General features: G+C 46.6%; 2 protein-coding genes and 2 long non-coding RNA genes across 9 annotated transcripts in view; 3 read left to right on the forward strand and 1 right to left on the reverse strand.

Annotated features, from left to right (window-relative positions):
• Window positions 1-375: 375 nt before the first annotated feature.
• On the forward strand, window positions 376-14,705 carry UHRF1 (ubiquitin like with PHD and ring finger domains 1). 3 transcript variants are annotated; one of them, XM_084499150.1, is made up of 17 exons: window positions 376-655; window positions 2,347-2,520; window positions 4,667-4,930; window positions 5,664-5,827; window positions 6,215-6,430; window positions 7,259-7,365; window positions 7,544-7,730; window positions 8,528-8,651; window positions 8,740-8,847; window positions 9,632-9,736; window positions 10,037-10,143; window positions 10,943-11,105; window positions 11,208-11,345; window positions 11,733-11,844; window positions 11,967-12,127; window positions 12,490-12,588; window positions 13,230-14,705. In XM_084499150.1, the coding sequence occupies exons 2-17, from the start codon at window positions 2,368-2,370 to the stop codon at window positions 13,374-13,376; spliced, it is 2,355 nt and encodes a 784-aa protein (XP_084355276.1). In that variant the 5' UTR covers window positions 376-655; window positions 2,347-2,367; the 3' UTR covers window positions 13,377-14,705. The 3 variants fall into 3 exon arrangements, with proteins under 3 accessions (XP_084355276.1, XP_084355277.1, XP_084355278.1); XM_084499151.1 differs by lacking the exon at window positions 376-655 and adding an exon at window positions 1,206-1,279; XM_084499152.1 differs by lacking the exon at window positions 376-655 and adding an exon at window positions 1,254-1,315.
• A 1,064-nt stretch (window positions 14,706-15,769) lies between these two features.
• On the reverse strand, window positions 15,770-16,368 carry LOC311424204. Of its 2 annotated transcripts, none has more exons than XR_014686012.1 (2): window positions 16,129-16,368; window positions 15,770-16,015 (listed from the first exon to the last, which is right to left on the reverse strand). It is a non-coding gene; the product is annotated as an uncharacterized lncRNA (long non-coding RNA). The 2 variants fall into 2 exon arrangements; XR_014686013.1 differs by having other exon boundaries at window positions 15,770-16,055.
• Window positions 16,369-17,139: 771 nt separating this feature from the next.
• Window positions 17,140-26,887, forward strand: part of KDM4B (lysine demethylase 4B) — a 91,023-nt gene continuing 81,275 nt past the window's right edge. For all 3 annotated transcript variants that reach the window (XM_084498374.1, XM_084498375.1, XM_084498376.1), the window contains exon 1: window positions 17,140-17,251. The gene's annotated coding sequence lies outside the window, so the exon portion shown is untranslated. The remainder of the gene's footprint in view (window positions 17,252-26,887) is intronic.
• LOC311423838 lies at window positions 18,387-19,783 on the forward strand. The gene is made up of 2 exons (XR_014685915.1): window positions 18,387-18,546; window positions 19,129-19,783. It is a non-coding gene; the product is annotated as an uncharacterized lncRNA (long non-coding RNA).

The following is a 26,887-nucleotide window of genomic DNA, read 5'->3' on the forward strand; positions in this document are numbered from 1 at the left end:
CAACAGATCCTAACGGGGCAGGGGGGTCCCAGAGGGGGACACAGGCTGCTTAGGAGGCCTTCGCTTGCTGCATGCACCCACCAGGGCAGCCTGAAAGCAGGGGGGCAGCTGGGGGCCACATCCCACCGACTTCATGGTGGTTTTATTTTGAAGCCTACGAAATCAGCTCTGTGTCTGTGGGCGCGGGGGGGCGTACCACGGGAAACACCGCTCTGCCTTCAGCCTCGGCGCCTCTCGTGTTCCCTTTGTCCGCGAGGCCGCTCGGCTGGGCCTGGGCGGGTGACGGTGCTGCTGAAGCCACCCGTGGCAGAGCCCCGCCACCGCCCCAGCCCGGGGTCTGTCCCCCACCATCGCCAATTCCCCGCTTTTATACTTTAAATCCGATTCCGTTTCTCAGAAACCTGGCGGTAAACCCCCCGCTTGCAGTTTACTCCACGGAGCGGCCATCCTAAACACCCTTTCTCCTTTCTAATTTCCTCGTAGGGTTACAAGTGAAGGGGAAAACACCCCCCAGGACCAGCCCTGCTTTCCGTCCCGCAGCAGCGCCCGCGGCCACGTTTTCGAGGGGACCACGCGCAGGGCCCAGGGGCTCGGCAGCTGGCGGCTCGGATCTTGGAGGCCTCTCTCAGCACCACGGCACGGCCTTGAGCTCCCGGTAAGGCTTCGAGCTCCCGGTAAGGTTTGGAGCTCCCGGTAAGGTTTGGAGCTCCCGGTAAGGTTTTGAGCTCCCGGTGAGGTTTGGAGCTCCCGGTGAGGCCTTGAGCTCCCGGCGGAGACGAGCCCCGTGCCGTGCTCGGCGGTGCCGCTGCGCCTTTGGAAGATGGCTGCTGGGAGGGCAGCCACGAGGCGACATTTCGCGCCTCCCGCTCGTTTCGCACACCCACCACCGGCCCGGTGTTCCCGGTGCCATTTCCAAACAACCTAACGGCCCCTCCGGTACCGGGGGCTACCGGCAGACCCTTCCCACCCACCACGGGGGGCTCCCACCGGACCCTTTCGGACCCCTCGCAGCGGGACGGGACCAAAGGGACCGCTCCGTGCCCGACCCCGGGAAGGGGGGGGGGGTCCCGGCTCGGGTCCCGGTTGCGCTGCGGGGCCCTCCCGCGCTCCCGGTTGGGCGTGGCCCCGCCCCCGGCGCTCAGTTCCCGCCAGCGGCGGCCAATGGGCGGGCGCCCGCCGCGCACGGGGCTTTTCCGCGCCAAACTCCAAAGGGCCGGGGAGAGGCGCGGGGCGGCGGCGGGGGCGCAGCGCGGTACCGGCCTCCAGCACCGCACCGCCGGTGAGTCCCGCCGCCGACCCCCGAGCCCGGGACGCGGTAAGGGGACGGCGGAGGAGCCTCCCTCACCCTCCTTCCCCTTCGCTTCTCCCCCCCCCCCCTTCCCCTCCTCCCTTCCCGGCCCGGTGACAGCTGCCGGCACCGGGGGCCGGCGGAGCCCGTCCCCGCTGGGCACACCGGGAGCGGAGCCGCTGCCCCGGGGCTCTTCTAGCGGGGGCTGAGCGCTGCCGGGGCGGGTCGCGGGGATCCGGGAGCGGCCCCGAGCCCTCGGAGCGCGGCCGGGCCGGGGGCTGCGAGCGGGGCGGGGGGGGCCGGGGGGCGGGCAGGGCCCCGCGCGGCTCCCGGGGCTGCTGCGGACCGGGGCTGGCGGCGAGCGGGACCGCACGGCGGCGGCCGGGGCCCCGTTTTTTAATTATTTATTTTATTTTCTTAAATTATTTTATTTTTAAAATTTATTTTCTTATTTTATGATTTTTTTAATTATTATTATTTTATTATTTTATTCATTTTTCTCTGGGCCGGAACGCGGCGCCCCCCGCCGTGAACGCGCGGAGCAGCCCGGCCCCGGGAAGGGGGGGAGTGAGGAGAAGGGGGCGAGGCGCGGCCCCGTTGTGTCCCCCCCTCCCGGACCCGAGCTCCGCCGTCCCCGGAGGCGGCGGCCCCTTTAAGAGCTTCCCCCCTCCCCTCCCGTCCCGGCCGGGCTGCCTCATTTGCATAACCTCGCGAGGCTTCCCCCGGGGGCGGCCCCCCGCGAGAGCGCAGGGAGCGTTTCAATTGTGGCGCGAGATACAGTTGGCGCGCGGCGCCCGCCCGCGAGGCGGCACAGAGCGGGGGGGGGGAGGTAGGGGCGCAACCAAAGCCGTTAGGCGCCCGGCTGGGCGGGCCTAAACCGCCCAACGCCCAATCAGCGGCCGAACCGGCCGGGCTGCTGGCCAATGGCGTGGCGGCGGGTGGAGGGCGGGCCGGCCGGCCGGCTGGCGGGCGGGGGGCGGCGGTGGGGGTAGGTTGCGCGGTGTCCTCGAGCGCCGGGGCCGGGGCCGCGGCGCTGACGCCGGGCTCGGTGCGGGCAGGGTGAGGGCAGGAGCGGCGCCATGTGGATCCAGGTGCGCACCATGGACGGCAGGGAGACCCACCGCGTGGACTCGCTCTCCAAGCTCACCAAGGTGGAGGGGCTGAGGCAGCGCATTCACCAGGTCTTCGGCGTCGAGCCCCACCGCCAGCGCCTCTTCTACCGGGGCAAGCAGGTACGGCCCCTCCACCCCCCCCCCCCCCAAACCCCCCCACACACACCTCAGCGCCCCCTCACAGCCCCCCCCGGAGCCCCCTCAGGGCCCGCTGCCAGCCGCGGGGGCTCTGCCGCCACCTAGCGCCCCGCGACGGGGCTCTCACCCCCCCACACACCCCCTCCCCGGGGGGGTCCCTCAGCCCTGGACCCCCCTCTGTCGGTGGGGGGCACCTCGGTAGCAGCGCTTTGGCCCCCCCCAGCCGCCCCCGTGTCGACCCCCGACGGCCCCAGGTCCCCCCCCCCGTGTCCCCGCTGTCCCCTTGCTCCGTGTTTGTCCCCCCCCAGTAAACCCAGTACCCCCAGTACACGGCTGGGCTTTCAGCACCCGGCTGTGGGGTCAGCGGAGGGACCGACCCCAACGCAGGCACCCAGGGGGTGCAGAGACCCGGGGGGGGGGTCACACACTGGGTGCTGGGTGAGGCTGGCTGTCAGCGGGCTCCTGCCAGTGTCCGTGCAGTCCAAAAGCACTGAACCCAACTATTGGCCATCATAAAACTATTTATTTTCATTAAAGACATACTTGCTTTGCAAAGTTAATTCCTTTCTGTGTAACTCCCCTAGTTCGTAGTTTAGGTCTCTTTTTTTTTCTTATTTTCTCTTACACAGAAACATTTACCCAGCGCGATCCTGTAGCGATCGTTCCCTGCTGCGCCCATTACTGCTTTGTCTGAGGTTTTGAGTCGTTTGAAACGTTCACGTGTTTCCTTAGCTCGAATTTACAAACGTCGAGGAAAATACTCGTTAATTTAAAAAAAAAAAAAAAAAAAGGCATCCTTTGCTGGAGATAGACCTTCAGTTGCTGTCACTTCTTTCAGAATTTCCTTTGAACTCCTGTGGTTTCATGTCCTGTTCGCGTTCTCTGCTCTTTCATTTCTCTCTGCACCTGCTGTCGCTCGGTTCTGCGGTGGTGGCACTCGATAACAATGCCCCGTTTGTCGGATTGTCTCCTCTCTAAAAGAACGAGCGACAGTTTTTTTTGGTTTGGTCTCGTGTGTCTCTGCAAGTTCTCATTGCTAAAACAGAGAAAGTCCAGATCGCTTCCTGCACGGTCAGACCTCCGGGGATTGCTCCGTACCCATTCTGAGCCATAAATCCGAATTGAATTATCGGAGTGATTCCCGTAAAGTGTAAATTTTTGTGGTTTTACTCTGCTTCCCATTGATAGAGAACAAAGCTCGGGGGATTGCTTTTTCTGGTGGTTTGGGCTGGAAGGGGACGATCATTTCCTGTATAATTTCTTAGTCAGACCTTAAATATGTGGTGAAGCTTGTTTAAACTTCGAGCTGCAGCGTAGTCTCGAGTGCTATATTTCAACTCCGAAATGGTGGTGCTCCTCCGAGTTCCTGAAAGGAGAGGAACCTATTGGCCCTACGAGCTCCTCTTACTCCTTGCAGGGGTGGGCTCTTGATTTGACTACGTACAGCGCCAGACTTTCAAAATCCGTTCTTAAAATTAGAGCGGGTGTGAAATTAGGACCTGCCTCCCCGTGCTAAACGGTGATTGGGTGGTTTCAAGTTGAATTGAATCCTTTTTGATTTTTACTTTCAATGGAAAAACTGCGTGTTTGCCCAGAGAAAAGTAGGTGATTAATTCTTTGGCTTCTAGGTAATGCTGCGTGTAACAGAGCAATCTCCTCACAACAATCTGGAGCATGTGCAAATACAACGTAAAGACCATTTTGTGTTAATGTTTGTGTTATGAGACGTGTCTCGATTAAGAAAATAGGAACTTCCATTAGATGTAGAATTATCTTTCTATCTTGATAGGATGTGGGGGATCTGTGGTTTAAGTCCTTCTTCCCAGAAGTGGTATTTCTAGGGAATGTGCCACAAACCCTTCCATAGGACACCCAGGTTTAATCTGGGCAGCAGGGAAGCTTTTTTAGTTCGTGGAGTCGGTTAAAAAAGAACATTTTGAACAGTAAGAATAACAATCTATAAGTATCCGTGCTGCTGACGAACTGCCAAGTTCCTTGATTGTCAATGGTTCTCCAGAGCTGTGGTCTCTCTTGGCCCACGGAGGCGGTTGCAACACGATGGGTGGTTTTGAATTGGAAAATCCCCGCTGAATTAAATAACCCGATGGTTTTGATGCTTTCCCTGTAGATGGAAGATGGTCACTCCCTTTTTGATTACAGTGTTGGACTGAATGACATTGTTCAGCTCTTGGTTAGACAAAGCCCAGCAGTGCTTCCTGCTGTTAGTAAGGAGAAGGACTCCGAGCTCTCCGACACAGACTCTGGCTGCGGCTCAGGCCAAAGCGAATCTGACAAAAGCTCTCACAATGGAGAAGGTGCCATGGAACTGGAGGGACAGCCCAGCACAGCTGCGCAGCCCGACTGGACTGACCCTGGCTTCGGCCTCTATAAGGTGAGTGGGTCACAGCAGGAGCGCTGCTTAAAGCCAGCCTTCAGGAGGGGAAGTGTTTCCAGTGGCTGAAAACTTCTGAAAATCTTTCATTCTCCAATTGTCTTTTTTTTTTTTTTTCTCAAACCCTCCAACAGCAAACAAAAAAAAATACCAGCCAACCACAAACTAATTAAATGCAACATGTTTTGGGTTAAAATGTCTTATTTTTCATTTTACCCTTTTAATTAAAACTACAATATGCTTTTTTAATTTTTTTTAAAAGCATTGCAAGTACTTGTTTTAAATTAAAACTTTACCCAGTATTTTTGCTTGGAGTTGTTGCAATTGTCAAAACTGAGTTTTCCTTGAATGAACCAAAGAAAATCTCAACAAGCTGTTCAGAATCGTTTTTGCTTGTCTGTTTCAATGGATTTTATTGCAGATCTAGTGATGTCTTCATCAGATTGAGTAAGACGGTTCAGAAAGCCTCTTGTAAACTAATTAATAGTAGTTTGTACAAGATAAGGCTCTTATGCATTTGGTGTAGAATAGATTTTGAGCCTTAGGGGTTTAACCTAAGACTATCGGGCTGCATAATAGGAACAGGAAGGCAAAGGAGAGCTCAATGTTTAGGATGCTTAGTAAAACATCTTGATAACAGTTAACTTGAGGTGGCTAAATCTTCAAGTAGATGTGAAAACTAATGCTCAAATTGAAAATCCATTTGGTGAGCTGTATCCTTTGCTTTGTGTAGATCAATGACTTGGTTGATGCTCGTGATATGAATATGGGAGCATGGTTTGAAGCCCAGGTTGTAAATGTAACCAGAAAAAAAGCTGCAAATGACAGTTGTGCAGATCCTGATCAGCAGACGACCATTCCTGAAGAAGATGTAATATATCATGTGAAATATGAGGAGTGAGTTTTGTTCATTTCTTGGCTAATACTCATTTGGATTGCGATGTCAATGGGGAATTTGTAAGAATTCACGAAAGTAGAACAGAACTGGGCTGTAATTGTAAGACATTAACTGTAAAACAAAACACGTGGGCTGGAATCATGTTTTTAGAGGTATGAAATCCTATTACCCAAGTTTTGAAAGGGATACGATACTAACAAAGTTAGGCTGACTGATTCCGGCTGTGACTGTGTGGGAGGAGGAGATGTTATTCTTCACAGTGTATTTGTATGCTCTGTCGTATCAGTTCTTAAATCAACTCGTCTAGATACAATTACTGCAAATAACTCTTGATGGTGAATCTGATTTGTCTTCTCTGTCCTTCCATTCTGGCCTTCTACCTCAAGTTATCCAGAAAATGGAGTTGTAGAACTGAGTTCGAATGATGTGCGGGCTCGTGCACGGACTATTTTGAAATGGCACCAGCTGGAAGTAGGACAGGTGGTGATGGTCAACTATAATCCCGATGAACCGAAAGAGAGAGGTTTCTGGTATGATGCTGAGATTCTGCAGAAAAGGGAAACAAAAATGATTAAGGAGATAAATGCGAAGATACTACTTGGGTAAGCAATTCAGAATAGAAATGGGGAATAAATTGAGTTCTCTAGCTCTGCTTAAGCCTTCATGAGGTCTGAGTGACTGCTGAAAAAATGGTACACCAGAAATGCTGAGGAGAGATGGGAAGCTGGGTGATTGACTTTGTAGTACTGTGTTTTCAATTAACTGCCACTGGAGGAATTGGGCACTGCAAGGAATCACAGGGCACACTGATCTGTGGATTCACGTACTGCTGGGAAGATGCAAAGCCCCAGATTTGCTAAGAGGCAAAGAATTGTTCTAATTGTTTGTGTTAACCATCTGTAATAGTTTTACAAAAACTTCAGTGTGCTATTTTGTCAGATACAGAAATACAGAATAAACCCTCAGTTTACAAGATGATGAAATCAACCCCAAATCTCTTCTTTAGAAGAAAGCAAGTATACATATAAGGGACTCTGAGCTTTAGTTGCTGATGTATAAGAATGTACTTTCACGGGGTTGCCAGAACGTTCCTTCTTTTTCCTCTCACCATAGTTATTTTGACTTCATAACTCTAAAACAGGAGAGGAGTATAGTCAGAAGTAGTTTGCGGTGACAGCAGTCACTGATGGTGATTTGAATGCTACAAGTACCTGAATCTTCATTAAGACGAAGTACACTTTGTCTCATGTCACAAAAAGTATTTCATGGTGCTGCTGTCACGCCCCTATGCTAGAGCAGGCGATGCGGCAGCAGGTATCTTGTGATACAGGGCTGACACCAAACCAGTCTGTGTTACTGGTGCACAGCTGTGAATTCATGCTGTAGGTTACTTTATGGTCTATTTGACATTTATCAACTTCTCCTTGTAGGGATGCTGGTGATTCTTTGAATGACTGCACAATTACGTTTGTGGATGAGATCTATAAAATTGAAGAACCAGGCAGCGCTTGTCCTATTAGTGCCAGTCCATTAAAACGTGAGTCTGCTGTGTGGTTCTCATTTGTACCATACTGTCTTACCTTTTGTTATTCTGTTAATACTCTTTAAGTATCAAGGAGTTCACAAACACTTCTAGCTGTGACTCCTTTGACCGTTTCTAGTGTATCTTGGCACTTCCTGGAGTCTGAAGTAGTGTCGTTTCTCCTTGCTAACAGGACAAAATGGCCCCGTGTGTAAAGCTTGTAAGGACAACCCGAACAAAACCTGCAGGATCTGTGCTTGCTATATCTGTGGGGGTAAACAAGATCCAGATAAACAGCTAATGTGTGACGAGTGTGATATGGCTTTCCACATCTACTGCCTCAACCCTCCCCTTAGCAGTATACCAGACGACGAGGACTGGTAAGTTCTAAGGACGCTGTGCAGTATCACAATTGCCATCTACATCGAGTAGAAAGTGAGGTCTAGGGCTTAATGCTGCCCTTAGGTGGCGATATTGTGACTGTAGGAAGTGAAAAGAGGTATGCTGCCGTTATGGGTGGTCTGAGTGGTGGTTTCATTGTTAAATACGACTTTGTAGCTTCTCTGGAGTCTAGTGAGAGCGTGTTTTAGGCCAAAAAGCTGGTGGCTTTAAAACGTTTTATTTTTTTGCATAGTTTTGGGATGTAGGTGCTTATGCAAATTGAAATACAAGTACCTGTAAACCTGATGCCAGTAAGCTTAGCTTGTGTAGTTGTTTTTATGGGTCATTTATGGGTATTCCACAGTCCCCGATCATCACAGTAGGCTGGTGACATGTACTTTTTTAATATATGAAACACACATGCTGATTACATGCATATATATATATTTTTTTTTTTTTTTACCATAAATACAAGTATGGACATATAGGTGAAGGCATATTTTTTATATATATTTGTATCTATGTTGAAATATGCTGTTTAGTTGATGTATCCTGTTTCATCATTTCATACAATGAATTCTATGACACAAGTATTTCCTGACCTCTGCAGTGATTTAGAAGCTCATGCAAGGACAGTGGCTAATACAGATCTAATTCCAGTATGGGGAGTTGCTTCAGTGTCCTGTCTGGTTTCATATGGGGAAATTGTAGTATCATAACTCAGTTCACTGAGAAAATTCTCTTTTTTAATTTAAGGCTTTGCTACTTGTTAATTTTAATTGATTTGTGACTTTAGGTATTGCCCTGAATGTCGAAATGATGCAAGTGAGGTGGTTTTAGCAGGAGAGAAATTAAAAGAAAGTAAGAAGAAACAAAAGATGGCATCTGCTAATTCATCCTCGCGGAGAGACTGGGGCAAGGTCAGCTAAAGCCGTTTTTATTTTTGAAGAATAGTGTTGGTGTGTGTTCCTTGTAATTCTTGGCTGACCGGTCTCCTTTTTGAAACAGGGTATGGCATGTGTTGGCCGCACAAAGGAATGTACCATTGTCCCCTCCAACCACTATGGACCAATTCCTGGGATTCCGGTTGGCACCATGTGGAAATTTAGAGTTCAGGTACGAAGCTGAATCCTGGCCTCAGCCACTGTAAAGAAAAATGGGAAAGATCCAAGTATTAGATGTGAAACCTGAAGCAATTAATAGTGAAGTGTATGTCACTGGATATGTAAGTGCAGAAAGGAAAGAATTCTGGCTTTGTCTCTATCTAGTGTTCCATAACTAATGTTATATTGTTCAGGCATTTCAAGTGTTTTTTTCCTTTGTACTTTTTTGGTGACTCAAACTCCAAACCAAACATGTATTTCCAGTATTTTGCCTTGGATAAGTGTAATATCTCCTGTTTTTTTTTTTCTTTTTTCCTGCTGGTAAGACTGTCTCAGGTAACTAGATATATTAAAGTTTTCTCACCCTGTATGAGCACGGGGCGGGGAGCCCTGAGCTATCCAGCCTTTGTTCTTCAAGTATGACATGAAAGTCTTTCAAGACCAATTGCCTTATACAAGTATTTCATTTTAGTGCCTTCATTACTCTAAAATTCCTGGAGCTTGTTAAAAAGCAGTCTAGGTGAGAAAGATCTAAATTCACATCACAAATTATACCCAGGTGTTTAATTCACTGGAGTATCCAACTGCTTATTTTTGAAAGACTTGTTTCCTTTATATGGAGTTGTTTGGATGATGGTGGTGAGGACAGTTTCATCCTGTAATACATGCAAAACAAACACAAAGTAGTACTTATTATTAATTGGTTTAGTTCCAAGACCAGGGAGTGATCTCATTGCTCATTTGCTGCCTAACAGACTTTTGGATTGTATTTTTTCCTTCTCTTATTTTTCTTCCAGGTGAGCGAATCTGGTGTTCACAGGCCCCACGTAGCAGGTATACATGGCAGAAGTAATGATGGTGCTTATTCCTTGGTTCTGGCAGGAGGCTATGAAGATGATATAGTAAGTAAATCCTGATTGTTTATGTCTGAGAACCAAACTACCATGTAGAAGTCTTATGTTTTGTATCAGACCTTTCCTGTTAAGGTGTATGATGAGACAAGTTCTCACCCTGACTCTTTGCTCTGTTCTTAGCAAACTTAAGAGGGGATGACAGGCAAGTCAAGTCTGGGAGACTTAAATGGGGGTGTGCGTGTGTGGTTTTTCCTTTTTGCAGAGTGCAATATTAAAGATACCTGATAAAAATACTCTTTTATTTAATTACTCTTGTGAATATGTTGCAACCATCCATATACGTTTCAGGATCATGGAAATTCCTTCACATATACAGGGAGCGGAGGTCGTGATCTTTCTGGAAACAAACGTACAGCGGAACAGTCTTGTGATCAAAAACTCACCAACATGAACAGGTTGGCAACACTTGCACTCTGTTCTGAACCTTAGTAACTAGCAGTCTGTTGACCTGAAAACTTATTTATCTAAGTTGAAATCTGTAAAACTGACTTGTAAAACTGTTGTTTTACAATGGCTGTAGATCTGTTGTGCACTGGAAATGCTTCTTACAGTGTACTTTAAATGAGAAATGTGAGACTAATATCACTATAATTCTATGTTGTCTGAAACTTAAGGAACAGAGTAGTAAAATAGCGTAGAAACTTTCATACTCTCTCCTGAATCCTTTGCAGCTACTGTTGTATGAGTCACCTTGGGAGACCAGATCATTCGTAATTCGAAGCTGTTACTCCTGCACTAAGTGTGGATTTGAGTGGAGGAGGTGGTCCATGCAATTAATTTAGGGTAATATAATGAATAATCAGTGTATTTAAAACAAAAACGTGATCCCTAGTCAACAGAGTTGTTAGTGTTACTTAGTATTCGATACTTGCTAGATACTTAGTTTTAGATACTTGAAAGTGTTACTATGTAAGGCAAAGCAGTAAAAGACTGGCTACATGCTTTTACCTGAGACCTGGCCCAGAAGGGGCTCCCATAGGCAGTAATAGCTTCCAGGGTTTTTATGGTACGTTATTTCTAAGGTTGAGCACAATGCCAGTACACTGGTACTCTTTGTAGTAATGGTACCTGACTGTACCAGTGTGATGCTCAGTAAAATAGTATTCCATGCAAGCTCTGCTTTACTTTGTTCTCTCTCTGATTCTGAAGAGTTTTTGGGTAAATGCACTAAACTGAATGGACTTCCTCTTACAGAGCTCTGGCTCTGAACTGTAGTGCCCCCATCAATGACAAAAACGGAGCTGAAGCTAAGGACTGGAGAGCTGGGAAGCCAGTCCGGGTGGTGAGGAATGTGAAAGGAGGCAAACACAGCAAATACGCTCCTGTAGAAGGGAACAGATACGATGGGATATATAAGGTAAGGAGGATTTGAATTCTACTGAAGTAGGAAAAGGTAATTTGCTTATGGCAAAGAAGCTTTAATAATATCTGGTGGGCTTGCTTCTGGCTGTCTTTTTAGGTTGTGAAATACTGGCCCGAAACAGGGAAATCTGGATTTTTGGTGTGGCGTTACTTACTTAGGAGGGATGATGACGAACCTGCTCCTTGGACCAAAGAAGGAAAGGACAGGATGAAAAAGCTTGGCCTAACAATGCAGGTACGCTTTTGGAACATCACTGTAGTTCCTTTTGACTTGATGGTTAGCAGGAGTTTTTCTATTATATGTTCTTACTGAGGATAACCTGCTTTGCCTTGTGTAAGAATCTAAGAATCAAGATAGCCCCCTTTTAGACTGAGGGTGACACAAATATGTTCACTCTTGTGGGTTGTTTTCTTTCTACATCAGGAGGTTAAATGGACAAAACTCATTTTTTGTATGGAATTCTTACAGTCGAAGTACTTTAGGAGGGCAGGGATCTATTATTTAAAACAGATAACCCTTGGAGTAACTCTCAGAGGTCATCTTTCCAGCCTTTAATAGTCTGTAAGTCTTTGAATTGGCCCTGTTTGCATTGAATGCTTTTTGTTTTGTGTTTTCCTGCAGTATCCTGAGGGGTATTTGGAAGCTGTTGCAAACAAAGATAAAGAAAAAGAAAATAACGGAGATGAGGAGTTTGATACCCCAGGGAAAGGAAAGAGGAAAAGGAAATCAGCAGGTTTGTGGAGTAGGCAAGTGGATATAGAAAGTCTTGTAGGTCTTTGTGGAATTTACCTACTTAATCTTTTTTGTTTCTTTTTTCTTGTTTTTTAAGAAGTCACTGTGTTTTTTCATTTTCAGGTGGAGGGGAGGAAAAAGTAATTAACTCTCCTACAGGGACTCCAAAGAAAACTAAAGTAGAGCCATACAAGCTGACATCTCAGCAAAAATCTCTTATAAAAAGTGATGAAGCCAATGAAAAACTGTGGAATGAAGTACTAGATGCTCTCAAAGATGGACCGGTATATAATGCTTTTGTATTGCCAAAATAGTGATAATTAACTATTGTACTCTTCCTAAACAAACTTCTTGGCTGCATAAAGAAATTGCCTACATTAAAAAAAATATAGGAAAAATAAAAAAAATGTAGGAATTCTGAGACTTCCGCAGCATAACTTAAAAGCACTATTTGAGAGCAGTGAGAAGGTTAAGAACTTGTTAATGTGGCTTTTTTCCATGTTGAGCTTTGTTTAAAGGAGGAAAAAAAACAACAACCTTTTTATGTCTAAAATAATCCTTTGTTTTTTATTTTTTTTTGGGGGGGGGAGGGCTGTACCTTTCAGAGCATAGTAACAAGAAGTTGATTCCAATGTTCTCTTTACAGAAATTTCTAAATAAAGTTGAAGAGGCTTTCTTGTGTATTTGCTGTCAGGAGGTTGTGTTTCGGCCGGTCACAACTGTATGCCAACATAACGTGTGCAAGGTGAGCAGTTGCAGTGACTCTTCTGTTGAGCAGTTGAGCCTTGAACTGACTTGTTAAGTGGTGAAGCAGATTTAGCAGATTTTTTTTTCTGCCTGTTAGTGCTTTAGCAGGACTCAGTTATATATGTGAAAACCTAGGATTTGATGAAAGTTCATTGGTGTAGGGAAGTTCACTTTAAAGAAAGTTCCACAATTGTATTGCTACTGCTTGGTTCTTTTAAAAGAAGATAAGAGCTTCTCTGCAGGCTGAATAATACTGCTAGGTGACACTGATGGATTTGTTAATGTCACAAAGTGCATGGGTTTGTGTGTTTTTTTTTTTTGTTTTGTTTTTTTTTTTTGAGGAATAATGTGAAGTGTTCTTGTGGAAGCTATGACAGTCCTTAGCATCTCTACCACATACTAAAATGCTGCTGTGACTGATGGCGCTCTGTTGAAGAGTGTGTGCTATTGCATGTAATGATGGAAGTTTTCTCTCCGACAGCCAGCCTTGCATTGCTCTTGGCCTTTCTCAGCTCTTGTCAGCACCTGGGTGAACTAGGATGTAAAAGAAGCCTCATTCTCCAATCGGGGCTTTGTAGAATAAGCTGAACAGCACATCTGTATTTCTTAACTAATTACTTTTTTTTTGTCCTTCACCAGGATTGTTTGGATAGATCCTTCAAAGCTGATGTGTACAGTTGTCCAGCCTGCCGCTACGATCTTGGCAAAAACTATACCATGCAAGTGAATGAAACACTGCAGACCATTCTAACTCAGCTCTTTCCTGGATATGGCAATGGACGGTGATTCTGTAAAGCACTTCTAATTTCCTTGTGTTCAAACTTATTAATGGGTTTTCAATGGGCTTAATTTAAAAAAAAGAAAGTAGTCTGTGTTCTCCCAGATCCCTAAAAAAAAAAAAAAAAAAAGTTTAAAGTCTTCCTTGTTTTTAAAAAACTATGAACTTCAAGGAATATCCTTCTGTATGTTTGTGGATTTTGTTTTTGTTCTAAACGTTGAATTTTGCTTTTTTTTTTTTTTTTTTTCCCTTCCAAACTGCCATTCATCAGCACAGATCTTTTTTTTTTTTCTATACAAAGTGCTTCCGGTAAGGCTGCTAATGATTGTGAAAGTTCTCGGATTGCCCTCTGTTGTCCCATTCCCACCTCCTCCCCCTATTTTTTTTAATTCAAGAAAAATGGCTTGGTTGCTAGAACAATCTTCAGCATTTGGGGATTTGGCCATAAAGGTAGATTTTTGCATCACCTTGGCAGCATTTTGATGCTCACCTTTTACAAGATGGTTCCTGGCTTATGACTTTTTTAATTGCAAGTGGATATTTACTATTTTTTAAATAACTGTTTTTTATACATTTGACAGACCTATAAAAAGCCATTTCCTGCTAATTTTGTATATCAAAAAAAAAAAAGCTCCTTGCTTATAGTCAAGTAGTTGGAGCAATATGAAGTACTACCTCAGTTGGACTTCTTATTAGGGAACTATTTGTTCAGCCAGGTGCTGTCTTCTATCCAGAAATGCCATTGTGGAATATACTAAAGCCATTCTTAAGTGCCTTTTGTCCTTTTTGGAAAGACTGGGCTCTGAATCACCGTATATATTTTTTCATAAGCACTGAATTGTTTAAACTTGCCAACCGGATTTTGTTCTTAGGGTTAAATATAACACTGTAGCTGTATACGATTAGCATGGATTTGCAAACTTTCAGGTTTCCTCCTAATGCTAGGTGTATTATGGTAACATGAATTTCTTTGTTTCAGTGTATTTTCTACCTAGAAATGGAGAATAATCAATTTTGACTTTTTTTATGAAACATTTTGGTTATTGTAAATGACACCAAGAAGGCTTGCTTTTGTGAATGGATTGTCTTTTTCTAACATTACCAAAGTTTGCAGTTTAATACCTCAACATGACAAGATGTTTTTAATCACACTTCACTGCAGACAGACTGGAACAAATGTGCCTGGCTTAAGTTTTCTTAACTCTTACCCTTTTTTAAAATTATAATGTTAATATGTTAGGGGGAAAAAAACGTTTTATAGTTTTTTTGCTGAATTTGTCAATTTTTGTACAATGTGCAAGTTGAAGTTCTCAAAATAAATATCTTTTCAGATGAAAGTGGTGACTGTTTTCATTTAACTCTTTCTGAAGAAGGTTTCCAGATGTAATTTCTTGAGCGGGAATATGTTCCATTATTCTAAGCCTCTTATTTTTTTAAGGCCTATTGTTTTTCACTACAAAGAAATTGTGGAAATACTACTTTTAATATTCTTGTATTCAAAGTATTTTTCTTGGAGGCACTACTACGAGGCCTTACATACCATTGAACATGGTATGTTCAATTTAAACAAACAAACAAAAAACCCACCTGGATTCCCAGTATCAGGGGGGTTAGCAGATTTCCACATTGCAATTCCCAGTTCACATGTGGATTTTAATAATTGCCTGCATTTCTAAGGAATAAAACCAGAATTGTTAGAATTCTGTCAGCCATTGTATCGGAGATATTTGTAGCAAGTCATGCGAGCATCTCTATCAACTTCCCAAAGCAGAGAAATAAATTAAGACAGATTTCCCTAAGCAAATGCAGCTGAAATAACTGAAGAAATCAGATCAACATTTGAGATACTGAAAGCCAAAGCTGTGAAATTGTGCAACTGTTACTTTGTCTGCACTGTTTAAAATAAGTTTATATTAAGAATAGTGGTAACTTTAAACACTTAAATGTCAGGCCTTTACATTCCACTGAAAATGTCCTTTGACTTTTTAGTCTATATTGCGATAAGAATTGGTGGGTGGGCAGCATTGAGGAAATACGTGTATATTTCAATAGAAAGAACCTATTGTAATTGACTTCCTTAGTATATTGTTTTTGAGCTTTGTTTTCCCACATAGGTTTCAGTCTACAGTTCTGAGTTTGTGTTTATTTAGCATGAATTAGGACAACTTTACTGCAAATTAGATGCTTCGTAATTTAGGCTTGCAGATTTGAAACCGTAAAGCTCTGCTAGAAAAAATTACTGTGCTATAATGTGAGCTAGTGTGTGGCTTTGGATATGAAGCAATTTGCGCTTTTTTTTTTTTTTTACGTGTTGGAAATTGGGAAATGAAGCATCATCCTGCTACCATACATACTTGCAAATTTGTGTTCTGAAATCCTGGAGTAAATAACCAATGTGTGATGTGGTAAAATAAGTATTTAATGGGTAAAATCAAGAAGCAAGAAAACCAATGTTGAAAAAAGGGAAGGATCTTCCTTCTATTTTGGGAATTCCCATCTCTTCCCAGCCAGTATACAGAATTTGTGCTCAATTAAACTTGTGCAGACCATAAATTTAAAAATGCCCTTGATACTTCTTTATTTGATACTTCTTTATCCAGGCAGGCTTCTCTGGTCCTTGCAGCCAGTTGGAAAAACTGCCTCTGTCCTGTGGTGATGGTGACAGTTGGAGATGGAGATGCCAGGAGCTGCAGCACATTTCTTCTGTAGCCTCAGGTATTCCCCTCAACCCATAGCATCCCTGATGGAGTGGCATCATACCTCAGTGTCAGGGCTGTGGCAGGATTCGGGCTGTAGCGGGACTGCATCAAACACGGCCCTGGTACAGCGGGGTGGGAATGAAGCAGAGGTAAAGCCTGTGCCCTGTAGAGAAGGAGCTGTACCTGGGAAGAGGTGGAGATAGGCAACTCCTTTTAATTAAAAAAAAAAATAGGGAGTTCGTGGAGTCATGAGAGTGGGGTTTAGGGACCCTGGCCCTATGGGGGCCTCCTCTCCTATCCATTTTGTTGCCCCTGGGTGCCCCCTGCCCCTCAGGGTGGCTGTGGGGGGAGCAGGGCTGTGGCTGCGCCCCCCTTTGCTCCCCCACCCCCCATTTCCAGCATTTCCATCCCATTTTCATCTCTTTTAAGCCCCCCGTGTGCCCCCTTTAACGCCCCCCTCAGCACTGTCCCCCCCCTCGGGGCTTCCTCAGCAGCACCCCGGGTCTCAGCGCCCCTGGACCCCCGCGTAACCCCCCAGGGGCTGAACCCGGGGGTCCCTGAGGCGGCTCCGTGCCACAGCCCCCGGGGGGGGGATGGGGGGGGCGGCCCCTCCCCGCCCCATTGGCGCAGGGCGGCCGCAGCGCCCCCCCCCCCCATCCCCCCCCGCCTCTGTGCGGCTCCTCACGTCCGCACCGCCCCCCGCCCCCGCCGGAGCGCAGGGCTCTGATTGCAGCTGACGGACAGCTGGCTCCACCTATCAGCGCCCGCCGTTCCGCTGCTTAGGTCCAATAGGAGACGGGGGCGGGCCGCCGTCTCCTCAGAGCCGTCTTCTATTGGCGGAAAGCCACTGAGCGACGCGAGCACTACCGGCCGGCCCTCCTGTTGGTAGGCGGGCCCTCGCCGGGACCGTTTCTCCCAATCAACGGCCGCCATCGCCTTGTTGTTCGCCGTCCGCCCACTCTACGGGCTACTCCCTCTGCCTCTCAACCTCCTGGCGTCCAATCCGAACGAAGGCGGCGCCGGCCTCGACCAATCGGCGCGCCGAGGAGGCGGGCGGCAGGTGCTGGCCGCGGGGCGCTGCGCTCTGCTGCCGCCCCCCTTCCGCTCTGCCCCCGGCCCGGCCGCTGGGGCGCTGCGCGCACGGGGCCGCCGCCGCCGCCGAGGGGGGACCGCCCGCGGCTCAGGTACGGGGGCGGCCGCCGCTGCCTCGCCCCGCTCCGACCGGGCCCCGCCGCCTCCTCCTCCACCTCCTCCACCGCCTCCGTCCGCGGCTCCACCCCCGCGGCGTCCCCCTCGGGGGCTCCGGCCCGCGGCCTTCCCCTCACGGGGCCCCCCCCCCCCATATCCTCCACACCCCGGGGCCTGCCTCAGGCCGGGCCCCGGCGCTGCCTCAGGCTTCCGGACAGCGGCCTCCGCCTCCTCGGCGCCCCAGCCCCGCTCCGTCCCGGCCCCGCCGCCCGCTTTGTCTCGGGGCTCGGCGGAGGGGCCCTCCCGCCGCCATCTCGGGGCCGGGGGGCGCTGCCCGGAGCCCCGCGGCCGCCTCGGGCTCGGTGCTGAGCTCCCCGCTCCCCGCCGGGCCCCCGCAGCAGCGTACAAAAGGCCCGGCTGGAAGGAAAACCTGGCGGCTAGGATGCGCTATGGGCTTTTTTTTTTTTGCCTTTTTTTTTTTTTTTTCTCCCTTCCAGAGGTTGTCAAAGTCTAGTGTCAAAACCAGGCTTTCTCCCTCTATTCATATTTAAATAAACCTGACGTTTATTTATTTTTTTTTTTATAAATAAATATGTCGGGTTTATACCCGGACGTCCTTCCCCTGCCCAGCAGTTCAGGCACAAACCCTGCAGCAATGAAAAAGTGAGGTGCCCGGTCCCCGAGGGACAGCGGTCTGCAGAAATTGTGTGGCCGCTCGCGCTTTGTCGACTTCCCCTGGCCTTCAGCTGCTCGGCTGCTTTATTAGTTATTATTTTTCTTATATTCTATAAGAAACGGGTGTAAGATGTATGAGGTTCTGTTCTTTTGTCATGTACGTGGTGGAAGGGGAAAGCCTTCATCTTAAGGCTGGCTTCGGTTCTTGTTCTCCACAAGGGTTCATACAGATGCGCGGGGTCACGATGTGTGGCAGAAAGACCGTTTTGGACTCGTTTGCAGGGGCTAAACTTAAGAATTAGACCTAGTTTATGTACGTTTCTTTACTTTTTTATGAAAGCTGCTGCAGGGAACGGGTGCTGCTCAGGGCACAAACGCAGCAATGCAGAAACAGGCCTGGAGCACTGGGGTTTGGTGTGGGACCAGGTTGTCTTTGTGGGCGGTAGTGTAAATAGCTGGTGTTGTTATATCGAGTCTGACCTTCCCTAAGTTAAGTTTCTTTTAACCAAAATGGAGTCGATTCCCAGGAACTCTGCTCATCTGAAGCCTATTAGTTTTTTTTCCCTTTTCACACCCAATAAGTCACTTCTTTCTTGTGGATGCTTCTGGTTTTGAGGTCTGTGCTTATTTCCTAGTGTTCTTCTGTCTACTGATCTGTTAGAACTCGTGTAATCGCTAGAAATCTTAAGACTAGAATTTAAAGCTTACAGTTACATTTCAGCAATTACAGAAAATAACTGTTGGAGTACGTAGGGGTAATTGCTTTTTGACAGTAAGTTCCCAGTTCTTAGCTTCCCCTGTAATAAATGGAAAAAATGGAGAGAGGCAGAGCGAGTCCTGCAGTGCCCAAAGGATTCTCTCTCATTAGTGGTAGGAGTTACTCCTATGCAAAGCGTAGGCAGGTGGATACACCTGGCTCTTTGTTGGGGAGCTGCTGTTCCTGCATGAGGCGCTGACCAAAACTTCCCCAGACAGGGAAATGCTGGCCAGCGCTCAGTAGCATGCGATCCTTTCACCTCCTTTGCTCCCTTAAAGGAGATAATTCACTCCTCCGATCCAGGGAGAGCAGCAGATACCCAATTTTACATGTAACAAGTTGGTTACATCAGGAAATCAGAGCACCCGGGCAGAAGAACAAAGTGCTCGCGCAGGTCTGCCAACTTTGACGTGAGGGTGATTGTGGTCTTTTATATTTAAGATCTCCCGTACATAAGAAGTTCATCAGCTTTTGATGAGAAGTTGCTAGCACAACGCGCTTTGAGGGAGAATCCCACTCGTTTCCTGCAGATAATGCTGGTTATTGGGCTCAAAGCTGCTCGGAGGCTTATTGAACGTGACTGTTGTTGGCACGGATCATAGTGAAAACTATTTCCAGTGATGGCAATCGGCTCCTGTCCTTTAACAGATAAAGGAGAGGGATTTGTTTCCCAGATCTGCAGATGCTGGGCGTTTTAAGTCCTCAGATGCGTGGGCAACTTCTGAAAACTCTGAGCTGTTTTTGTACAACAGGACTCAAGAAATTTTATATGGGTTGGGAAAACCAGTTTGTCCAGCCCTGCTGGATAAGCACGTTGGCTCTCTGTTTCTTTGCACACTTATCAAGTTAGGTTGTTTTGGGGTTTTGGGGATGTCCAGCTGTGATACAAACAACGCGTCGTCATTCAGCTGGCTGTAATTAACCTTCAAAGCTTGCATCTTGCGTTGACGGGAGCTCATACCTCAGAAATAATCGCACTGCCTTGCTGCAGGCTGAGACACCCACGCATCGGTTAACATGTTGTGCAAATCTCTTTGCAGTTATAAGAATTAAAAACTTTATTATCTTTTAATTAATTCCTGGCAACGTAGAAAAACTGCATGCTGGTGTTTTTTTTTTTTTTTTTTTTACCCTTCCTGACTCACTTTTTAACGTTTTGTGCCGTTGAAAGGGATTTGCTGTGCCTGTTCCTGTCTGTCCCTTCATTGTCTGCCTGCGCTGTACGCAGCGTCGCTTGCAATATCGCATCTGCTAATTTCAAAGATGGATGACGGCTAAAGGTGTCACTGCAAGGGGGGGATTTGCTTAATATATGGGGATGCTACCAGGCTTCTCTGTGGCCGTTCGAGGCACTCGTTGAAATAATTTTGTCATCTGTTGAAGCATCAGAAGATGGTTCGTCTCTTTGGTGCACCAGCAAACTGAGATCCCCGAGTACTGCAAAATATTGGCAGCAACCTTGTCATACTTGGTGGTAGTAATGTCACGTTAACATCTGTATGAAATCATTGTGGGATGAGAGGCGTTTTTTTTTTCTCTTTCCAGTAGTTTTCAGTAAACTGGTCATTGCTTGGTGGTATTTTTCTTTCTTTTAGCCAGAGTATGTCCCATCTTGTCCCAACTTGCAGATAGAGTCACTTACACCATGGCTTAATTTTTAAGGTGCTTAATTTTATTTATGCTTTCATAGAGTAAATGATTTTGTTTTATACCCTAAGAAACTCCTCAGTTATGTTCTTATTGGATGGCTTGAATTGGCTTGCAGCTGGATTCTTTTTCTTTTTCCTTGCTGTTTCAAAAGGCTTGTGAGCAAGCCACGCTCCCCAATTTCTTGAAACGTAGAGGTTTGTTCTTGTGTTTCCTAAAGTTATTTGACAAAAATGCTGTATTTGGTGTGAGAATATGCTGTTGGAAGTCAGTGGTGTGTTAAGATTGTTTCCCAACCAGCTGTGATGCTCCTTTAGAGTTTCTGATAAGTATTTGGAGTAAGGTAGAAGATTTTGGTGGAGCTCTGTGGTTTTCTGTTGTTGCAGATAAGTTTATATGAAGTTTGCCACTTCAGTTCTGTGTCGGCAAAACAAGCAGAGCTTCTTGGGCTGGGCTGTGTGTGCATTAAGATAGCTTCCAGAGGGAAGAACTCGGTAAAACAGAGCTGGGAGAGATTAAAATTACCTTGAAGCTCGTGTGAAATTACCTTGGTTTTCTACCAGGTTTTGCTTTAATTTAGGTTCTAAATTTTCACTCTTTTGAGTCACAATTTTGGTTAAAAATTGTGAGATGGTTGTGACATAAAATGCATACCTGCAGACGATTTCTTGTTTCCCCTTCTCTCTGCGGAGATGACGATTCCAAGTTACTTACAGGTGCAGCTGAGGACAGGATTTCTTCCTAAAGAGCAGTCTGGAGGTGTACGAGGTACGAGATGCTTCCTGGTCCTGCTCTTCCCCCTGCTGGCTTTTGCTCTTGCTCAGCCTCTTCCCGAGCAAATGATTTTCTGGTGGTGCAGCTGCTCTTAAGCCTGGAATCTGGGTCAGTGTGTCACGCCCACCCTGTGCAGGACCTGTAAGCACCTTGTGCAAAAGAAACAAAAAAAAGGCAACCAAGATTCTGAGTTCATATTGGCAAAATATCCAAAAGCAGTGAGAGCGTTCAATGATCTAACCAGCTAATTTGTGGAAATTCAGTCTCAAAAAAAATCTGAGGCAACGCAGAGAAGAAATTGAGCAAGTTGCTGAGAACGTTGCTGCGGGCTTGGAGTTCTGGCAGGTTTGTGGCCAGAAGGCTGTCAGGAATTAGTCCTCATTAAGGTATTAGTGTGATACAGGAGCTACCCTGCTTACGAAGTGATGCAGCAAAGTCTTCGGATACACATGCTCCTTCTGATAGTAGCCTGCGGGTTACTTCACAAGATTTTAAGGTTTGCAGCGCTGCTGCCTCGGATCTGAGTGCTGTGGGTTGAGACTGTGACTCCTTGTTCCAAGTGACCAGGAGTATGCACAGAAGAGGTGCTTGTTGTCCTCAATTGCTCCTGGTTTGGGAAGAAGGCGCTGCTTTCAGTGGGGTGCTGGTTTGAAATGCTGAGCCGTGTGGTGCTCTGATGTTAAACCTGAAGTTAAAAGTCTCAAAGTTAACCTGAAGTAGTGTTGAGTGACAGCAGGGCTGCTGGGGCCAGTGTTGACGTATGCCCGTGGAAGTGGTGCCGGCCAGGCAGCAGCTCTTAAACGTGGGAATCCCAGAAGGCAAAACGTGCCCCTGTGTATTTGGGTCTTATTTTTGGAGGAGAATTAATTCAGCCCATTTGAACTCAAAGGCATTCCTTCAGTGTCCCAGTAATTGCAATGAGGCTGAACCTCAAAAGGACCAATCGGGATGATTTTATGTACGTAATAGCCTTGCAGTAAAGACAATAAAGGTAGTAAAGGGCAGTAAAGATAACTATTGTGCCAGGCATATAACTGAAATTTGTAAGATCCTTAGTTCTAGGTTCTGTGTCAGTGATGGCATGCTAAGCCTGGTGGGTTTTGTCTCTGTCCTTTTAGTGCCTATTTTTTTTTAAACACATTCATTTTTAGTTTATCTTGCCCATTCAGAAAGGCAGTGAATGTGAGGAGGAGAGGCAGTTGTGTAACGATTCCGAATTCAGTCAGAAAAAAGCATCACAGGAGGCTGTTGACTGCATTGACTCAGGCAGTAATTGTTTTCATTTCTAACAAATTTATTGCTCTTAACTCTAAACACGTCTTCTGCTTTCAAATGCCGTCTGTGACTTTAAATAATTCTGCTGCAGTTTGAAGAAATGTATGAGCAACTGTACGCTTACAGCTAAGAAGATGTTTTAAGGGAAAATTCTATTTTACTCTAATGAGCTGCATATGCTGCTCGATTTCAAGCAGAGGAGAATTGGGAATTCCGGGGAAGGCTTGTGGGGTGTCACAGTGGATGCTCCCATTTGTCACAATCCGAGAACTCCGTGCTCGGCCCGTGGGTGCTTGCTGTGCCTGCGTGGGCACGCCGCCCGTGCGCCTCATCCCTCTGTGACTTTGCTTAGCCACTTCGGAGGATGTACAAAGCTCACAGCACTTCGAGGTTAAAAAGGTAACGAGCTGAGTATAGGGATGAGTTTTTGGAAAAGGCCTTGGTTTTAAATTCTTGCTGTAGTCCTTCAGGAGATCGGCCCTTTCAAAGTGGGCTGAGCAGCAGCAGGAGCTGCAAACTTGCGAATCCACGCGAAATGCTGTAACCTGATTCTGGGCAGCAGAGGGGGGAGCAGTGATCGGTGTTGCAGATGCTTGTTGGAACCCTTCCGGACGCTCGGGATTCATAATCGCCTCTTTATGTGCAGCGGGGATGGTTTGCAACTCTTTATCTTTTGTTCTGCTGAGAAACTTCCATAGTCCTGATCCGCGAGAAGCTGGCTGTAAATCTGAGCGCAGCTGACGTGCTGAGAAAGGAAGTCGATAGAAACAGAAGAATCTGCCCTCTGAGTTCCAGCCTAATTCATCAAAAAGAAAAGTCATTTCAAATAAACACATGAGGTTTCCATTAACGTTTGCACTCAGTGCTCAGCAGTCAAATAACGAGTTAAAAATAAACTTATTCTTGAGTAGGTTTCCCACCTTTTGTGTGTGAAATGCCTCTGAAACATTGAGTCACAAGAAGCTGATGCAGGCACACTTTAACTCTGTCTTGTTGTATTTTTGTTTGTTTTTATTTTGTATTTTTTACAGCATTTTCAGTTGAAGATCAGTGTAAGGGAAAAAAAAAAAGTCTGAACTTATTTTCATTTTAGGTTTGCCAGGGACCTGAGGTAGCTGGGGCAGAATTCAGGGCAGAGGCTTTCCCCTGCTCTGAAGAGAAGAGGCTGCTTACACGTGCTCACAGCTCTGGTGCCTCCGTGAGCGCCTAGCAGAGCACCGAGGGAGGTAAAAACCTGCAAGGCTGTGAATCCCCATCCCTCCTGGTGCTGGGTGATGGCTCTGTGAGACGGGCTGGTTTTGCTGAGCACCGTGTGCTTTACTGCAGGCGAGGGAGGCTGCTCTGCACCACCCACGCTTCATTTGCTGTTGCACTCCTCGTAATCAGTGCCTGCCTGCCTCGCCTGAGAAGGGGCATGAAACCACCCCATGGGTAGTTGAACTGAGGGTAGCGAGGTGTAGACACAAGTTTTACGTCCCTTTTACAGGTTTTTACTTTTCCGAGCACTGACAGAAGTAGTTCTTTTAACATTTCTTGTTCTTGAGGGGAAAGCAACGATCTCATGGCAAAGTGGTCTCCCTCGAGAGCCTCGCCCTGGGCACAGCAGTGAGCACAGGCAGGGCAGTGTGAGCTGAGGGTGGATTTCAAGCCTGTTGAACGCTCGGTAGCAGTTTCCAGAGTGCACAGCAGCACGTTCTCAGCAGCTTGCTTTGCAGTGACGAGGAAGTTAAGCCTGTCATGGTGCTGGTGGTAAATACATACAGGCACCGGGGAGTTCTCGGTATGCTGTCCAGCCTGCCTTATGCTGAGAAATCTGGAGCGAGTCGGGTCTGTCTTTTTGTTGGCAGTACATTGGAAGGACAGGGGAGGCTTAATAGGTCCATTTGGATCAATGGATGCGAGTTTTCAAGGGAGATTGTCAGGTGAGGAAACCAGAAGGTTTAACAATTTAGGTGTTGAAACAAGATTAGAGAATTCGTTACCATTGATACTCAGGTTCCTGTTGTTCCACAGTGCTGCCAAGCTTTGACTCTGTTCTGATAGATCCAGAGGGCTGTAATGATCTCTTCATTAGATCTTTTTTTTTTTTTTTTTTTCTTTTCCCCCTTTTAAGTATTGGAGATTTGTATTTCCCTGCCTTGCTTTGGATTACGTTGTCCTTAAACGGTCTCCTGCGAGGGTGTATAATTCACTGTCCTTGCATAGTGTAATGAGCTGTAGAACTTAATTTTCTTAACTGCTAACAGCAGTTTTACTGGTATTACAAGTGCAGTGATGTTTGTTGCATTGATTAGATTAAGAGTTAGTAGGTTCAGTGTTCTGTAGTAAAAGGGCAGTCCGACTGAAGAGCACCAGTAACCCGCGATGCATTTTAAGGCACGTACAAACTCCAGTTTGTGCGGGTGATAAACTCATCTGTCTGGGGAAGAGAGGAGAGCTTGCTACGAGCGTGCCTTCTAGAAAAGTTTTATCTACTGAGTCTTTTCCTATAACTGTTTCGGATGTTTGAAATGCTTTTTCTGTCTCGTGGCAAGGCTGTGGTTTGATGAGATGGTGGCTTTGCATTGTTGCCATAGGAGTCCTGTGCTGGTAACTACAGCCGTGGTTTAGAGCACAGCCATGTAACCGGCGTCAGCTCCCTGATCGCTTCGCTCTGTGGCACCACAGTAATCCTGTTTGGCACAGGAGAGGAACAAATGGCCGTGGATGGGAGCTCAGTAGCTCTCCAAGTTGGTACTGCTGTGAAATTTCCTCTTGCTTCAAACCAAGGCCAGGCGCTTTGTTTATTCTGCGAAATGTTGATGGCTGTAGTCTGTTTCCTACAGCAGGGTGCGATGCTGCTGCCAGAGCGTGTGCCCACCGCGAGCGCTAGTGGGTCAGCGTGCGTGTTTTCTGCTCCCTCCTGGTGCCAGGCTGCTGAGTGCCCTTGGGAGGATATTTTGTATATTCAAAAGATGCCTGTTCAGCCTCTTCTACCACAACACAAGTGAAATCTTGTGGAGTTGCTGTGGATGGTATGAATTTTCTTCCAACAAACTTATTTTTGCTACCCGTGGCTTCCATGCGATAATTTTCCCTACAAGATTTGAATCCATGCTTTCTGCTTTTATGCTACAAGCCTGTATTCCAGAGGGTCTTTTCCTTCATCTTTTTGAATTTTGCTTGTTGGGCTTCACTTCCTTTAACAAAAAGCCAGTAGGAGGCTTCTTGGGGTTGATGATGCAAAAGTGCACCTTTGGAAAGACAGCCGGTTGTTCCAAAGTATTTTTGTCAATTGTATGCAGTAATGTGCACGGCAGCAGGGCATGACGTGGGCAGAAGTTTTACTTTTAAGCAGAAACCTCATGCCTTCTTTAAAGGGTTCTGAAGAGGATGGTTTGCTTCACAAGATTAAAGATGGTCTTTTGGTGCTGCTGTATAAACAAAGCGAGTCTTATGTCACAAATCTGCTGTTTTCTACTGCTGAGATCTGGATTGATAACGGGTAGTTTGTAGCACTAGCAGAACTGGCTTGTTTTATGCTGGCAGAAGCGTGCCCTGGGTACGTGTGCGGTATTTGGCTCCAGCGCTGAGACAGATTCGTTTCCACTAATAGTCTCTACCTGTAGTCAAAGTTACCCCCTGACTCAAAAGCCTGAGGAGGATGAGTTGGCATTATTCCACTCCTCAAAGATCAATAGTGCCCGAGCCGTGGGGAACTGCTTGAAAAGTCCCCAAGCCTTTCACTGAAAGACAGGTTTCTGGGTTCTGGAAGTCCTTTAGTAAGCACAAGTCGTTGATCTCAGCTGGGTTTCATAGGCTTTTTCTGTGCTATACAGAGCTTTCAATCAACAGGTGTAGGATTTCAGTCACAAAAGTGTCTTAGTTCACATCAGTTTTAGAGGTTAAAGTCTCATGTAAAAGTCATTGAAATTAAAAACTCAGCTCTTTGTGTCCACTGAAATCATTTCTGGAGACAAGTAGTAGTGTTTCCTTGCCACCACTGCAAATTAGCAGGTATTTCATAATATTTCACATTGGTACTCACTCTTACAAAGAAACAGAGTACACCCAGCTGAGAAAAATACCTTAATTCTTCTTTTCATGAACTAATAGGGGGCTCAGACTCTTTCTGCAAAATTGTCCTTTTCAGTATTATTAGTGAAGAGAGAAGGGGTTGTTCGCATTGTCACCATCCACTCTGCTGTACGGCAGAGCCTTGAATGCAAAATGGCTTTAGTGTTCCCAAAACAGTTGGATTCTGCTGTGAAATCTTTCTCAGCGAGCTTATTACAGCAGCGTTGTATCGAGGTGGCCTCCTTCGATCACGTAAGGCAACAGCACCGCATGGCTCCCCTCAGCAGCCTTCAGGATCTTCCATGGCCCCTTGTGGGGCTGGGAGCTGAGGGGTTAACAGGGAATGCTGCTGCTATTTATCCAAACTGCTGCAGTGCTGCTATTGCAAAGGAATTAAGAGAGAAATCCTCTTCTCCCAAAGCTTGCCCTGGGTACCAAGCTCCTCAGG

Source organism: Aythya ferina (genome assembly GCF_964211825.1).
Source record: "Aythya ferina genome assembly, chromosome: 26".
NCBI lineage: Eukaryota > Metazoa > Chordata > Aves > Anseriformes > Anatidae > Aythya > Aythya ferina.